At 50.6% G+C, this 15768-nt stretch overlaps 1 protein-coding gene across 1 annotated transcript; it reads left to right on the top strand.

Annotated features, from left to right (window-relative positions):
* Window positions 1-9961: 9961 nt before the first annotated feature.
* LOC127604205 (uncharacterized) lies at window positions 9962-11582 on the top strand. The gene is made up of 2 exons (XM_052071219.1): window positions 9962-10836; window positions 11096-11582. The coding sequence occupies exons 1-2, from the start codon at window positions 10000-10002 to the stop codon at window positions 11426-11428; spliced, it is 1170 nt and encodes a 389-aa protein (XP_051927179.1). The 5' UTR covers window positions 9962-9999; the 3' UTR covers window positions 11429-11582.
* Window positions 11583-15768: the final 4186 nt, after the last annotated feature.

Raw genomic sequence — 15768 nt, forward strand, 5'->3', positions numbered from 1 at the left:
CACTGCGACATCGGGGTGTGCCGGGTCGGCGAAGGTGAGATGGCGGAAGATGACGTGTCCCGCAAGCGACTCGGGTGCGAGTTTCCCATCCGTCCTGATCTGAGGCCGTCGATCCAGAACCTCAAATACTTTGCCGGCCGCACCCACAGAGTTCACCATGTTGCCGCTGATGTGGGTCAGCGTCTGGGAAGAGACGTTCCCAACATGATGAGTACCGACGTGTCAGCTTTGACCCACAGTGCCTCGGCAACTCTGCTGAACCCTGACTTTATTCTTAATATAACATTTAAAACCACCGCGTTAGAAACCTGAGCTCTTCAGCGCTGTTCCCCTGATGTTGTGTCCGATGTCTGACTGGTAGAGGACGAAGGAGACCAGGTTCCCCGTGGTCATCTGGCCCCTTTGGATGAACAGCGTGCCATACCACAGCATAAGCACATGAACGCCCAAGCATGTCAGCTACACACACACAAACACACGAGAGGAAAGATCTTAAGCCCAACCTCGAAGTCGGGTCGGGTCGGGGCTAAACTGTCAATCATTGCTTCGGGTCGGGCCGGGCTTCTCTCTGGCTGACATTTTTTAAAATAAATATATGTTGATAAAAATGCATACTAAAACGATGTTGTCACGTTGTGCCCGAACCGATAGAATGATCGCTTCGTGCACAACAAAATAAGGAAGTGGATCCCCGAAATAGCAGACACAGAAAAGAGGTTTGGCAGACAAAAATGAGATTTAATATACACAAAATACCCATCTGGGCGAATAATAGAAAACGCTGGTCAAAATAAAGACGAGGAATGAAATAGGGAGGTAACAGAAAACGCTTGCGAAAAAATAGCAAGGAGAATGATTAGGCAACTATAGAATTTTCACACAAGCGGATAAGACTGCACGCAATAACAGTCAATCAACTTAGAGATAATAATTCACACGAGAAGGACTCGGCGAGAGTAATGGCACGGCGTGGAATAATCCGGCAGTGAGTCGACTGCCAGAGCGCACAAATAAGGCATGTGTAATTAGTCCCAAATGGTTGACAGGTGTGCAGGTGGCAAACAAGGCCTGCCCCCTGCTGGCAAACACGGGACGTAACAGTACCCCCCCCCTCAACGGACGCCTCCTGGCGGCCTACCCGATTTGGACGGATGAGCTGCGTGGAAGTCGTGCAGAAGGGACGGATCAAGGATCCAGGAGCGGGGGACCCATTGCCGATTTCCGGCCCGTCGCCCTCCCAGTCGACCAGATAGTGGAACCCTTTTCCCCTGCGCCGAGAGTCCAGGATGGCCCGAACCGTGTACACCGGATCACCGTTGACGACCCGCGGAGGAGGGGGCGGAGTGGGAGACGGAGCCAAAGGACTGGAAGCCACCGGTTTGAGCAGGGAGACGTGGAACACGGGGTGAACCTTCATGGTGGCCAGCAGCCGGAGCTTGACCGTAACGGGGCTGACGATGGACTCGACCACGAACGGTCCGGCGAATCGGGGCCCCAGTTTCGCGGATGTGCCAGCCAGGCGAAGGTCCTTAGTAGCCAGCCACACCTCCTGCCCCACCACGTAGGTAGGCGCCGGGCGACGACGACGGTCCGCGATCTGCCGGTTCCGGGTCGCTGTGCGGGACAGTGCAGCTCGGGCCTCCTTCCACACGCGGTGGGCTCGCTTGAGGTGATCCTGCACAGACGGGACCTCCACCTGTCCCTCCTGGGACGGGAACAGCGGTGGTTGATACCCGTAGGCCAACATGAAGGGGGACCTACCAGTGGCTGAAGAGACGAGGGTGTTGTGCGCATACTCCACCCAAGGTAGGTGGTCGACCCAGGAGGAGGGACTGTGGAGACATACACAGCGGAGGGCCGCCCCCAGATCCTGGTTGGCACGCTCGGGTTGTCCATTGGACTGGGGGTGGTATCCCGGGGTCAGACTGGCCGTGGCCCCGAGGGATCGGCAGAACCGCTTCAAATACGCGGGACACGAACTGGGGCCCCCGGTCCGAGACGATGTCCATCGGGATGCCATGAAGACGGAAAACGTGTTGGACGAGGAGGTCGGCGGTCTCCAGTGCAGACGGTAACTTGGACAGAGGGACAAAATGGGCCGCCTTAGAGAATCGGTCCACAAGGCCGACTTAGAGAATCGGTCCACAACTGTGAGGATGACGGACCGCCCACGGGATGGAGGAAGGCCCGTGACGAAGTCCAGGGCGATGTGGGACCAAGGTCGAGGAGGGATGGGTAATGGCTGGAGCAATCCCGCCGGAGGCCGACGTGAGGTCTTGCCGCAGGCGCAGGGGGAGCAGGCATTGATGTAATCCACCACATCCCTCCAAAGCTCCGGCCACCAGAACCGCTGGTTGATGAGATGCACAGTCTGGTTCACCCCAGGATGGCAAGCCACCTTGGACCCGTGCCCCCACTGCAACACCTCCGAACGCAGAGGTGGGGGCATCCAGCCGGGACCTGGACTCCATCCAGAGCTTCCTGTATCTTCTGGTTGATCTCCCACTCCAACGCCCCCACGATGCACTGGGCCGGGAGAATGGCCTCCGGCGTCCGGTCCTTTTCCACGGCGTCGTGGAGACGGGAAAGGGCGTCGGGCTTGGTGTTCTTGGATCCTGGAGAGTATGTGAGAATGAAGTTAAATCGGGTCAATAGCAGGGCTCACCGGGCCTAACGGGAGTTTAGTCTCTTGGCGGAGCGGAGGTATTCCAGGTTCTTGTGGTCTGTATATACAGTGAATGGCTCTTTAGCCCCCTCGAGCCAGTGGCGCCATTTCTACAAGGCCGCGACCACAGCCAGCAGTTCGCGGTTGCCCACGTCGTAGTTAGACTCGGCTGCACTGAGTCGGCGAGAGAAAAAGGCGCAGGGGTGTAGCTTCTGGTCGACTGGGGAACGCTGGGACAGCACCGCCCCCACTCCGAATCCGAGGCGTCCACTTCTACAACGAAAGGGAGGTCAGGGTTAGGATGTTGCAACACGGGAGGATTAGTGAATGCCGCTTTCAAACTAGCGAATGCAGAGTCTGCATCTGAGTCCCATCTGAAGGGGATTTTGATCGATGTGAGAAGGGTCAATGGGAGCGCCTTTTGGCTATAGCCGCGAATGAATCACCTGTAGAAATTAGCAAATCCCAAGAAGCGCTGTAACTCCTTCCGGTTGGACGGTGTTGGCCAGTTTGTCACTGCTTTCGTCTTGTCTGGGTCTGCTCGCAGCTTGCCCTGCTCAATAATAAACCCCAGAAAGGAGATGGCGGGTACATGAAATTCACATTTTTCTGCCTTGACGAAGAGCCTATTCTCCAATAAACGCTGTAACACCAGTCTGACGTGTTGCTTGTGTTCTCGTAATGACCGGGAGAAAATTAAAATATCGTCAACATAGACGAAACAGAAAATATTCAGCATGTCCCATAACACGTCGTTGATTAGACATTGGAAAACGGCAAAAGCATTTGTCAGCCCGAAGGGCATGACTAAATATTCAAAATGACCCATCGGGGTCTTAAAAGCAGTCTTCCACTCGTCACCTTCCCGGATGCGGACCAAATGGTAAGCACTGCGTAAGTCTAATTTTGAAAAGATAGTGGCTGATTGCAAAGGAGCGAAGGCGGAGTCCAACAGCGGCAACGGATGCTTATTTTTTATCGTGATGTCATTCAACCCACGATAATCTACACACGGTCGTAGCGACTTGTCTTTCTTCTCCACAAAGAAGAATCCCGTCCCTTAACGGTGATCGCAACGGTCTAATTAGACCTGCAGTGAGCGAGCTATTTATATACTCCGTCAGTGCCTCTCGTTCTGGTTGAGACACCTGATAAAGCCGTGAATTCGGCAACGGAGCGCCCTCCTGCAGGTCTATGGCGCAGTCGTATGGCCGGTGCGGGGACAACGAGCATGCGTGATCCTTGCTGAATACTTGTCGTAGGTCATGATAGCAGTTTGGCACTCCGTCAAGGCAGATAGTTTCAGGGGAGTCGTTACCGGCATGTTCGCGCTCCCCTACGGCTGATCGTAAGCAACGCTCGTAACAGTACCGGCTCCAACTCTCTATCGCCGGGCGCTCCCAGGAAATAACGGGGTTGTGAGTTTTGAGCCAGGGCAAACCGAGTATAACCGGAGCGGCTCGAGACCGCATTAAATAAAAACGTCTATGTTCGACATGGTTACCGGATACTTGGAGTTTAAGTGGTTCTGTTCTTTGTGTAACAACCGCCAGGAGGCGCCCATCGAGATCATGAACCCGCTTCTTCTCAGCCAACTCCTCGATAAAACAACCCAAGTCAGCGGCGAGATTGGTATCAACTAAACAGTCATCAGCCCCCGAGTCTATCAGGGCCCTAACCCGTCGCGACCGGGACCCCCCATAGATATCCCCTACGAGTTCCAGTCTCTTGGGGTGCCCCGGCCGGGTGTCGACTCGCCGAGGCTCGGGAGGCACTGCGCGGGGTCGTGACTCACAGAACTCGGTGAAGGAGGATGGTGGAGGCTCCGGACGGCTGGAAGCAGCATAAGGTCCTTGTTGACCGCTGTCCGACCGAGTCCGATCGTTGAACCGACGCCTTCTCCACTCCGATCCAGAGTTTTCGCCGCCCATCTGCTTCGGCTCCTCTTCGGCGGCAGCATTCCGGAATCGGGCGTGATTTCCGGGTCCTGCTGCTCGATGCGTCCCACGGTCTTCCCCGCAGTACGTGGCACGGCGGGACGGGAACCGATCACCTCCCCGCTCCCGGTTTCTCTCCCTCAGGCGGTTGTCCAACAGTAGGGAGAGCTCGATTAACTCCTCCAGGTCGGCACTGTTGTCGCGGGTCGCCAGTTCATCCTTGAGCTGGGTGTTTAATCCGCGACGAAACAGTCCACACAGCGCCCGGTCATCGTAGCCACTCTGGGCGGCCAAAGTCCGGAACTCGATTGAGTAGTTCGCCACCGATCGCCTCCCCTGGTAGAGTTCGAGTAACCGGCCCTCTGCCTCTCTGCCCCGCACGGGATGGTGGAACACCCGGCGAAACGCCGTTACGAAGTCGTGGCATGAAGACCGGAGGCTCGGCTTCGCGTCGCTCGTCGCCATGGCCCATGACGCCGCTGGACCTGTCAACAAGCTCATAATATATGCCACCTTCGCGGCGTCAGTAGCATAGAGGGAAGGTTGTTGGTCGAAGACGAGCGAGCACTGGTGGAGAAAGTACCCACACTGCCCGTGCTCACCCCCGTAACGTGGGGGGTGTGGAAGCGACGGCTCCCTCATCATAGTGGGGAATGATGCGGGTGCCTCAGTGGTGGCAGGACGAACCACGGGGGGAGGTGTTCTCCGTTCCTCCAACCGTACCAAACGGGGTTCGAAATCATCGCACCTGTGAGCCAGCATGGAAACCGCACCGCTGATTTCCGTAATGGCTTGGCTGACTCAACTGTTACTCTCGACGGGACAGAGCGGACAAAATCTTTTCTAAGTCTGCAGGATCCATGGTGCCCGGAGTATTCTGTCACGTTGTGCCTGAAGCGATAGAATGATCGCTTCGTGCACAACAAAATAAGGAAGTGGATCCCCAAAATAGCGGACACAGAAAAGAGGTTTGGTGGACAAAAATGAGATTTAATAAACACAAAATACCCGTCTGGGCGAATAATAGAAAACGCTGGTCAAAATAAGGACCAGGAATGAAATAGGGAGGTAACAGAAAACGCTTGCGAAAAAATATCAAGGAGAATGATTAGGCAACTATAGAATTTTCACACGAGCGGATAAGACTGCACGCAATAACAGTCGATCGACTTAGAGATAATAATTCACACGAGAAGGACTCGGCGAGAGTAATGGCACGGCGTGGAATACTCCGGCAGTGAGTCGACTGCCAGAGCGCACAAATAAGGCATGTGTAATTAGTGCCAAATGGGTGACAGGTGTGCAGGTGGCAAACAAGGCCTGCCCCCTGCTGGCAAACACGGGACGTGACAGATGTGAGGATACTACACTAAGGAATACTTGTTTAAAAATGAATAATTTGGATAAAACAGAGAAGGCGCTGTCATATATAGTAATTCCTATTTAACTACTAAACATGAGCCGCAGAATCAGGGCATGCTCTGCCCTCTTAATAATCTTCCCCTCCGCAAGTCCGCATCTTTTTTGACCTGGTATCCCCAATATGGAGGAGCAAGAAGTGAAGGATAAACTAAAGACAGGAGGCCTGTCTTTAGTCTGCCGTGTGTTCCGACGCAAATCATTAAAATAAAGAATGTTATTCTTTATCTAGTTTATTTTTGCAGATTTGTTGGATTTCTGTGTTCTTGCTCGTCGATCATTTCATTAGATTTCCATTTACAGACCAAATGACAGATAACGAAAATTGAAACTCTGATGTTAAATTTCGTTACAAACTATAGAAATAAGAATTTGATTGATCTGGCCTCTTATTCTGTGTTTCAGCATCATTTCGTTGTGCGAAATGATGCTGAAATGAAATCATGTTCATAAAAAATATGTAGATTATTTTAACCTTGAGAAATCTTGCGTTTTTTCTGCCAAAAATACAAATTGAACTAAAAATTGCAGGCCGTGCAATTTTTATTAAGAAAAGTGTTGAAACGTGTCCGTAGATGTCTGGATGAGTGCGTAATGCCCTGTGAGTGTCAGAACTAGTCGCGTGGGCCATGATGTGCAAGAAATCAGTGTCTTGTCACAACTCGCTGTGATGTTGCGATCCAAACATCACAGCGCGCTGAGGCGTTTCGAGGCCGTGAATAGTTTCGGCCACGAGAGACCGTGGTTCGCAAAAAGAAAAACTAAAATAACAGACGTCGCCTCATCACAACACGTACCGTGCTGTAGCAACCACAAAATGCCCTCTGAGAACTCCGACATTTGAATTTCGCGCCGTGAGACTGATCAGCCAATCGGCGGCCCCCGCTGCCGCTCGCTACCAACCAATCACAGCCCCCGGGTGGGCTGGACGTTTGTTTACACTAACGTCCGCTTTGCTGGTATTTTAATGATCGTATGTTTGCTGAAATAAAGCAGTGTACCACCGCTCTTCGAGTACTTCACTTCGCCGGGCCGTCGCTCCTTACAGTGCTAAACTCTTGCAATGACAACTCAAAGAACTCCTTCCTGTCTCTGTCTCTTATCCACCCGTCATTGTTCTTCGTCGTCTCTCTGCTTTTCTCTCTTTAAGTGCCGCGCTCGATCCTTAAGGACGTACCGCTGCTGTTGTTATGGCCCAATTTTCAACAAGTCAAAATGACGGACGGCCTTAAAATTTTCCGGCAACCCTGTCAAATCCGTCAATGATGGAAAATTGTCGGTTCGTGTCCCCTCTGCAGAAACAGAAATATAATAGATGTAAATATTTATACAGTCTTGTTTAAGTTAGATTTCGTTCCAAAAGACAGGCTTTAATTTGTTATCATAAATCACACCTCCTCCCGAGTCCTCACAAATAAAATATGAAACTTCGGGTTTGCTTCGGACTCGGGCCTGCAAATCAAGTTAATTGGTCGGACTCGGGTCGGTTCGGACTATATTTTTTAGGCCCGATCTCACCTCTAAAACACACACAAAACTATTCTTCTTCTTCTTATTATTATTATTGGCAGAAATTGAGGGCCCCAAATCCAACGTTGCCAAAATAGTTTGAACAGCATCTTACCCAGAAGGGACATAATCCTGCCGGTGTGCCCCTGGGTCTTGACCCCGTGCGTGTCCATCAGCCGGTCGTCATCGTGACGGGCCTCGTGTTTCCCAGCGTTGAAGCTCCGCACCGTCCGAACGGCCAGGATGATCTCGTGAGCCGCCTCGTTTGCCGCGGTCATGGAGTCAACTGCTGCAAACGCAAGGTTGCATCATTCGTGGGCTTGGGCGAGTCATCGTTTTGGGGTGGCTTTATTTGAAGACCACTCGACTAGCCAACTCATTAGAATGGCCGAAATCCATCCGTTAGACTGGACTGAACAGTGAGCGCCAGCGGACCTACAGTCGCGACAATCAATGGACATGATTGGTCTGTCAGCTTTACCCGGTGCTGTTTGTTGGAGATGGTCTGGATGAGGCCCATGACGGGGACCTCCAAGAGCACTAAACATGTTAGCATCCATGAGAGATTCAGCATGTGTGTAAGCCGTCTGGATGAGCGTCCTCGGCAGAGGAAAAAATATATACATCTATTTTTTTGGCACTGGTAGGGGTCAGAGACATGACCGCTTGTTTGCTGTGCACTATTTGTACCACACTCTCTGCATTACCTATCTTTGCGGTGTCGAAAACCAACATCTCCGTCCTGGTTGGTCTGAGTATGTAAGAACTTTGCCTTCACTCTGCACTTGAAGGAGCTATTGGCCCCCATAAGGAGACCCCCTCGGCTGCCGGCGCCCAGAGCGCTGCGCAAACAAAAACAAGATGGGCGGTCACTTGACCAGAAGTTCTTGAACTTTGGTTGTCAGAAGGGTCCGCAAATGGTTTGTGTTGAACGTTTTATTTTTTATTTGCAAAGTGGTTTACCTAAACAATGGGCATAGAACCCCCCCCACAATAAACCACCAACTTCTCACGAAAGAAAATAGGAATGACTTCTTTTCTTGAAAATGGGCAGCTTTTTGATTCCGAAAGGCATTTAGGCGTACACGTGATAAGTATGTTTCATCAGCGCCTGGATTATGCAGGGCTCTGAAATTTTGGGGGTCAGGATACTTCTTCTCGCCTTCTCACTGAGAACACGCCCATGAGAAGCAGTGCTGACAAGAAGTCATCCGGCTCGAAATCCTCACGCAGGTTGTCAATTACCTTGCCCGTGTAATACCGGATCATTATCCCACCTGCGACACGCACACAAGAATAAACCCCTTCAATCTCGACATTTCCTTTAATTCTGTTTAATTTGGAGTAGATTTCCCCATACAACGTTGTCAATGATGGGGACCGCTGTTTCTCATTGATACACTTTTCCCCCCGCCCCTCCCCGCATTAATTTCGGACCCTTCTTTTATCCTCATCCTCATGGTGAAACTGTGCAATTTGCAGGCGGCAGCCATGGTGAGAAAGCAAAACCCTCCGAGCAGCAGAGCCAAGTCCGGCCTGTACATGCGAAGTACCCTCATGAACAAAACTCGCGGCTTTTGGCGCTTCTGTCTCCGGCCACTCGGAGAATCTGGCACGCCGACTTCCCACAGCGAGGCTCCGGCGCACGGGGGGTTGCCGAGCCCCAAGGCGGCGGCGAGGCTCTCCAGGGCGGCGGGGAGCGCGATGTGCAAGGCGAGGAAACGAGCCGGCGCCGCGGGGAGCTCGCCGAGGTTGACCAACGCCACACAACACCGGAGCAGCGCGAACAGCCACACCGGCAGCCAAAAGAAGCTCCCCGCCCCTAGCGTCGGAGTCGGCGTCCGCGACAAGCGCCCAAGACGCAGCAAAAGCTTGGCAAAGTGCCGAACTCTTTCTCTTGTCACACACGTGCGGTCCGGATGTGGAATTATGCCAAGTGGAGCAACTCTGAACTGCTTTCGCTTACATTTCACTTCTGGCGCATGAACGCCTCCACAATGAAAGCGGGGAAGAAAAGATCTCAAATCTCGCCAAGTCAACATTTTCTGTTCTGATTCGGAGATGATTTTGAAAGACCCCGTAAAGCGGTGGTCCCCGAACCATTGTTTGTGTAACGGACCGGTTGGGAGAAGTACGTGTTGTTCGCGGAGCGACAACCGTTTTTTTCATGGCTTTTAAATTGCCACTTTTAAAGCACCGCTACTGACTACAAAGATGATGAAAGAGCACAATTTTTACCATCGATTTTGTCATTGATTTCTACGGAGCCCCTAAGGGGACATGGAAGGAAAAAAAAAAACTTTGCGAGATCTCGCAAAGAAGGATTGCGAGATCTCGCAATACTTTATTTATTTATTTTTTCTTTGCGAGATCTCGCAATACTTTATTTATTTTTAATGGTCGTTGACTTGCTTCCGGGTCATCGTACGTGCTTCCGCGTCATCGTGCGTGTAAACGCAGACAACAGTTATGGAGCGTGTTCAACCGTTCGTAAGTTTAATAGAATTTTACTTTGAAATTGGCTTGAAATACAAAGACATTAAATCTGTTCTTGATGTTAAGTACGGTTTCCAAATAAGTGAAAGACATTTGAAGCGAGTGCTGAACCAAAGAGGACTATTTTGTCGGAAAACGTTCAATGACTTGGCAGTCCTGGTTGACTTCATTCGCAACCAATTGCAGCATTCCGGACAACTACACGGTTACAGGTGGATGTACAGTAAGTGTAGAGAATATGGACTTCTTGTCAGGAAAGAGGACGTTCGTCTGGTCCTGAAAGAGTTGGATCCGAGAGGAGTGTCGTTAAGGCAAGCAAGACGTCTGAGACGGCAAAACTACTTCTCCAAAGGGCCAAATTTTATATGGCACATGGACTCCTATGACAAACTGAAACCATTTGGAATTTGTATCAATGGGGCTATTGATGGTTTTTCAAGGAAAATAATGTGGCTCAATGCCTACATAACAAGTAGTGACCCGAAGTTGATTGGGGGTTACTACATCGACGTTGTGCACCGTTTGGGGGGTTGTCCTCGAATCGTTCGAGCTGATCTTGGGACTGAAAATGGTCACGTTAAAGGCTTTCAGCGTTTCCTCGTGCCAATACCGCCAGGCAGCACTCTTGACAGTTACTTGGATGGAGCCAGCACCGCCAATCAAAGAATTGAATATTGGTGGCGGTTTCTTCGCAGCCAGTGCATGGAGTTCTGGTTATCCCTCTTCACAGACCTCAGAGACAATGGCTTCTTTGATGGTGGATTTCTGGACAAAAACATCCTACAATTTTGTTGCACGGGACTTATTCAGGTGAGTTCATACATTCTGATAGACTCATTAATTAAATGTGTATTTTTGTATGTGAGAGTGAGTTGATGGGAAAGTGGACAGGAACACCCAAGAAGATAATGGTGTGTGGTGAAGGAAAAGTGGGGAGTGGGGAGATGTGGTACACATGAGAGGGGAGGAGTGAAACAAAAAAGCAGCTTCACGCTAAAAGTTCTTGCTCATAAAAGCCGATATGACTGTGCAACTCTTTTTTAATCTGTCTGTATATTATTTTCAACAGGATGAGTTGGATGACACGGCCCTAGTTTGGAACAGCCATCTCATCAGGCCCTCAAAGAACATGAATGTCCCCAGTGGTCGGCCCAACGTGATGTATACGTTACCTGAACTTTATGGTACAAGGGACTTCCTCTCCCCGGTTGACAATGAACAAGTTCAACTGTGCAAAAGCCAGTGTGTCTTTCGTTTGACCATGCCTTGTGATCCAGATGTATTTGCATTGTGTGCTTTTTTAAATGGCCCAGTCCGATCTAATGCCACCAAAAGATCCATTTCACGCTGTGAACTTGTATTTACACCTCAGAGAGGCCCTCACCGCTACTCTTTAAGATAAGAAAACCTTTATTAGACTCGCAATGGAGAAATTCCCAATTCACAGCAGCAAATTTATGAAAGGAAGAATATAAAATATACAAAATATAGGAGCTGCTGGAAAGGCAGCCACTCTCACGGCGCCATTTTGAAGTCAACATAACACAACACATAGGACAGACAGCCCTGCAATCTTCACCAATTTTCTGCATACACTTTATAAATTACAGCAATCTATGTATTGCTTGGTGTTTGGACCAAACTATATTAGGGCTCCTCAACTGGTGTGAGAAGTAACATTTACTGAAGCCTGAATTTGACCATTGTCATTTCTTTTATCACTTCACCTTCAAAGGATAATTGAAACACTTTTGATGACAAATAATATATACCCATCATAATTAAAAGCATTGTTTATCTGCTGTTTTTCTACCTGTACAGTATAAGGACAACATATTTGATCTACAATATAAAATGTTTGTCTGTCAAAGCATTATTGGTGGAAATAAACATTCTTTCTTGGTTCCTGAGTTTATTCACAAATACTTAACCAACGTGGATGCTGGGGAGTATTCCTACACGCCCTGCTGATCATCTCTGGGGACTTCAACCATGTCTCTCTGTCGTCCTCCCTTTCAACCTTCAAGCAGTATGTAACCTGTGCCACTAGAGACAATAATATTTTGGACTTGTTTTATGCCAATACCAAGGAGGCATATAAACCCCTCTCCCTCCCCCCTCTTGGAAGAGCAGACCACAACTTGGTATTTCTCGAGCCTGTGTACAAACCCCTGGTGCACAGGCAGCCAACTGTGACCAGAATGGTGAAGAAATGGTCATCGGAAGCTGAAGATGCTCTGCGGGACTGCTTCGTGACAACCAGGTGGGAACTCTTCAGCGAGGTTCATGGGGAGGACATTGATGCACTCACTGACACCATCACGGACTATATAAACTTCTGTGAGGAGAACACCGTACCCACCAGAACTCTGCGGTGTTTTTCCAACAACAAACCATGGATTAATCCTGACATAAAGACCCTGCTGAAGGAGAAGAAGAGAGCTTTTCGGTCGAGAAACAGAGAGGAACTGAAGGATGTGCAGATTCGGCTGAGAAGAAAGATCAGGGAGGGGAAGAAGATATACAGGATGAAATTGGAGGACCAGTTACAGGCCAGCAATGTCACTGGTTTCTGGAGGGGCCTGAAAACCATCTCAGGCCATGACAGCCCAAAGACAGTGATCGAGAAGGACAAGGACTGGGCAGATGGACTGAACCATTTTTTCAACCGTTTCGACCAGTCGTCTGTCCCTTCCCCCAACCACAAACTGCAACCTCTCTCACTGAGGACTTCTTCTCCTCCCCCTCCTCTTTCGACCAGCTCTCATCAACCCAGTATTTCACCTGGTTCCTGCCTGTCCGTCACAACAGAGCAGGTAAGGAACCAACTGAGGAAGATGAATGTGAGGAAGGCAGCAGGTCCGGACAAGATCAGTTCCCGGCTCCTCAGGACCTGCTCTGACCAGCTGTGTAACATTGTCCAGCACATCTTCAACCTGAGCCTGAAGCTGGGCAGAGCTCCACAGCTGTGGAAAACTTCGTGCCTGGTCCCAGTGCCCAAGACCCCCCACCCTAAGGAGCTGAACAGCTACAGACCGGTGGCGCTGACGTCTCACCTGATGAAGATGGTGGAGAGACTCATCCTCGCCCACCTTCGACCGCTGGTGAGCCCGTCACTGGACCCGCTGCAGTTTGCCTATCAGCCTGGCATCGGCGTGGAAGACGGCATTATCTACCTCCTCCACTCAGTGCTGTCACACTTGGAGAAGGCTGGGAGCACTGTGAGAATCATGTTCTTTGATTTCTCCAGTGCCTTCAACACCATCCAGCCCAATTTGCTGGGAGGCAAACTGCAGAATGCCGGAGTGGACCACCATCTCACAGCATGGATCATAGACTACCTCACAAATCGGCCGCAGTACGTGAGATTGCAGAGCTGTGAGTCGGACCGGCTTCTCTGCAGCACTGGAGCGCCGCAGGGGACTGTTCTGGCTCCATTCCTGTTCATCCTCTACACCTCGGACTTCAGACACGACACTCCAAACTGCCACCTTCAGAAGTTCTCCGTTGACTCAGCGATTGTTGGCCTCATTACAGAAGGGGACAATCGGGAGTACAGGGGACTGACAAAGGACTTTGTGGACTGGTGCCAGCAGAATCTCCTCCAGATCAACCCTAGGAAAACTAAGGAGTTGGTTGTGGATTTCTGCAGGAAAAAAGTCCTCACCAGCACCGATGAACATCCAGGGTATGGACATAGAGAGGGTGACCTCCTACAAGTACCTTGGTGTTCTTCTGAACGACAAACTGGACTGGTCTACAAACACGGACACCCTGATTAGGAAAGGACAGAGCCGACTCTTCCGACTCAGGAAACTGAGGTCTTTTGGGGTTCAGGGGTCACTCCTTAAGACGTTCTATAACTTGGTGGTGGCCTCGGCCATCCATTATGGCATTGTCTGCTGGTCAGGCAGCATCTCAGCCCGGGACAGAAAGAGACTCGAGCGACTGGTCAGGAAGGCCAATCTCACCTGTTGTGTCCGTCCCATCAGGAAGCTGAGGATCCACTGGCAGATCGTAGGGGACACACCGAGGTGGAGTAGTTTGGGGGCGAGGAGTTCCGGGATGATGGTGTTGAACGCAGAGCTGAAATCCACAAACAGAATCCTTGCGTAGGTCCCTGTGCTGTCGAGGTGCTTGAGGATATAGTGCAGACCTATGTTGACTGCGTCTTCCACAGACCTGTTTGCCCGGTAGGCAAACTGGAGAGGGTCCAGCAGGGGTCCAGTGACGTTCTTTAGGTGGTTCAGCACAAGGCGTTCAAAGGACTTCATGACCACAGACGTCAGGGCGACAGGCCTATAGTCGTTCAGTTCCAATGTTGCAGATTTCTTGGGAACTGGGATGATGGTAGACTGTTTGAAGCAGGATGGGACCTCACACAGCTCCAGGGATCTGTTGAAGATTTGTGTGAAGACCGGAGCCAGCTGGTCAGCGCAGACTTTCAGGCAGGAGGGGGACACTTTGTCGGGCCCCGGAGCTTTCTTGATCTTTTGCTGCTTGAAGAGCCGTCTCACGTCTTGTTCGTGGATCTGTAGTGGAGAAAAAGAGGGTGGGGGGGGGGTAGGTAGAGTGGTTTCTGGTAGAGGTGGGTGTATGTGGGAAATGGGGGTGTCCTTTTCAAATCGGCAGAAAAACATGTTTAGTTCATTAGCAAGACCCTTATTGTTCACTGTTTGGGGGGATGGCATTCTATAGTTAGTGATTGCTTTCAGGCCATTCCATACAGATGCAGAGTCGTTAGCAGAGAACTGGTTTTTCAGCCTCTCTGCATAGCTTCTCTTTGCGATGTTAATTTCCTTTGTCAATTGGTTTCGGGCATGTTTGTAAAGTGCCCGATCTCCACTTCTAAATGCGGCCTCTTTCTCTTTCCTGAGTTGCCTGAGTTTGGGTATTTTAGTTCGAGTTTGTTTACTTGTTCGGCTAGCGTTTGTATCGCCGTGTTAGCGTTAGCTTGTGGCGCAATGTAAACACCGACTAGTAAAAAGGAGGTGAACTCACGTGGCGAGTAGAATGGCTTGCAGTTTAAAGACAGCGACTCCAGGTCCGGGCTGCAGTGTGCGTCGAGCTTCGTGACATCAGTGCACCATTCTTCGTTGATATAGAAGCAAATCCCACCACCTTTCGATTTCCCTGATAGCTCCGTGTCGCGGTCGGCTCGGAGAAGGCGGAAGCCGGGTAGTGAAGCAGAGCGCAGCAGAACGTGCAAATGTTTTGTTGGTCTTTGTGAGGAGAAGAAGTTCATCCATCTTGTTTGGCAGAGATCGTAGATTAGCAAGATGGATCGATGGGAGCGGGGTTCGAAGTCCACGCTGCCGGAGCTTGACGAGCACGCCGGCTCGCTTCTCCCTCCTCCGGCGGCGTTTCCATGCTCCGTACAGCGCAGCCGCTCCGCTCGCGATTAGCTCCGAAAAACCTTGTGGATTTTCGTGTGCTGGTGAAAAAAGACCGAGCATAGATTCCCCAATGCGCAGCAACCTTTCCCTTGTGTAAGTAAGCCGCTCAGGGTCGCCAAAAACAAACGAAAATGACAAAAACAGGGATAATACTAGGGAGCGTGTGACCGAGGCTGCCATAGCTGTCGGCGCCTGATGACTGATGTGTTGAGAGATTTTTTTGAACGTGTTTTGTTTTGTCTACCTGGATGACATATTGATATTTTCAAGGACGCTTAAAGAACATCAACACCACGTCAGACTAATCTTGCAACGTCTAATGGAGAATCGTCTCTTTGTCAAAGCT

This window comes from Hippocampus zosterae, chromosome 7, assembly GCF_025434085.1.
Source record: "Hippocampus zosterae strain Florida chromosome 7, ASM2543408v3, whole genome shotgun sequence".
Taxonomy (NCBI): domain Eukaryota; kingdom Metazoa; phylum Chordata; class Actinopteri; order Syngnathiformes; family Syngnathidae; genus Hippocampus; species Hippocampus zosterae.

Coding starts and splice junctions, on each gene's coding strand:
- LOC127604205 (XM_052071219.1), top strand. CDS start 10,000: ATGGAGCGTGTTCAACCGTTCGTAAGTTTAATAGAATTTTACTTTGAA. Junction 10,837..11,095: donor GTTGCACGGGACTTATTCAG/GTGAGTTCATAC, acceptor TATTTTCAACAG/GATGAGTTGGATGACACGGC.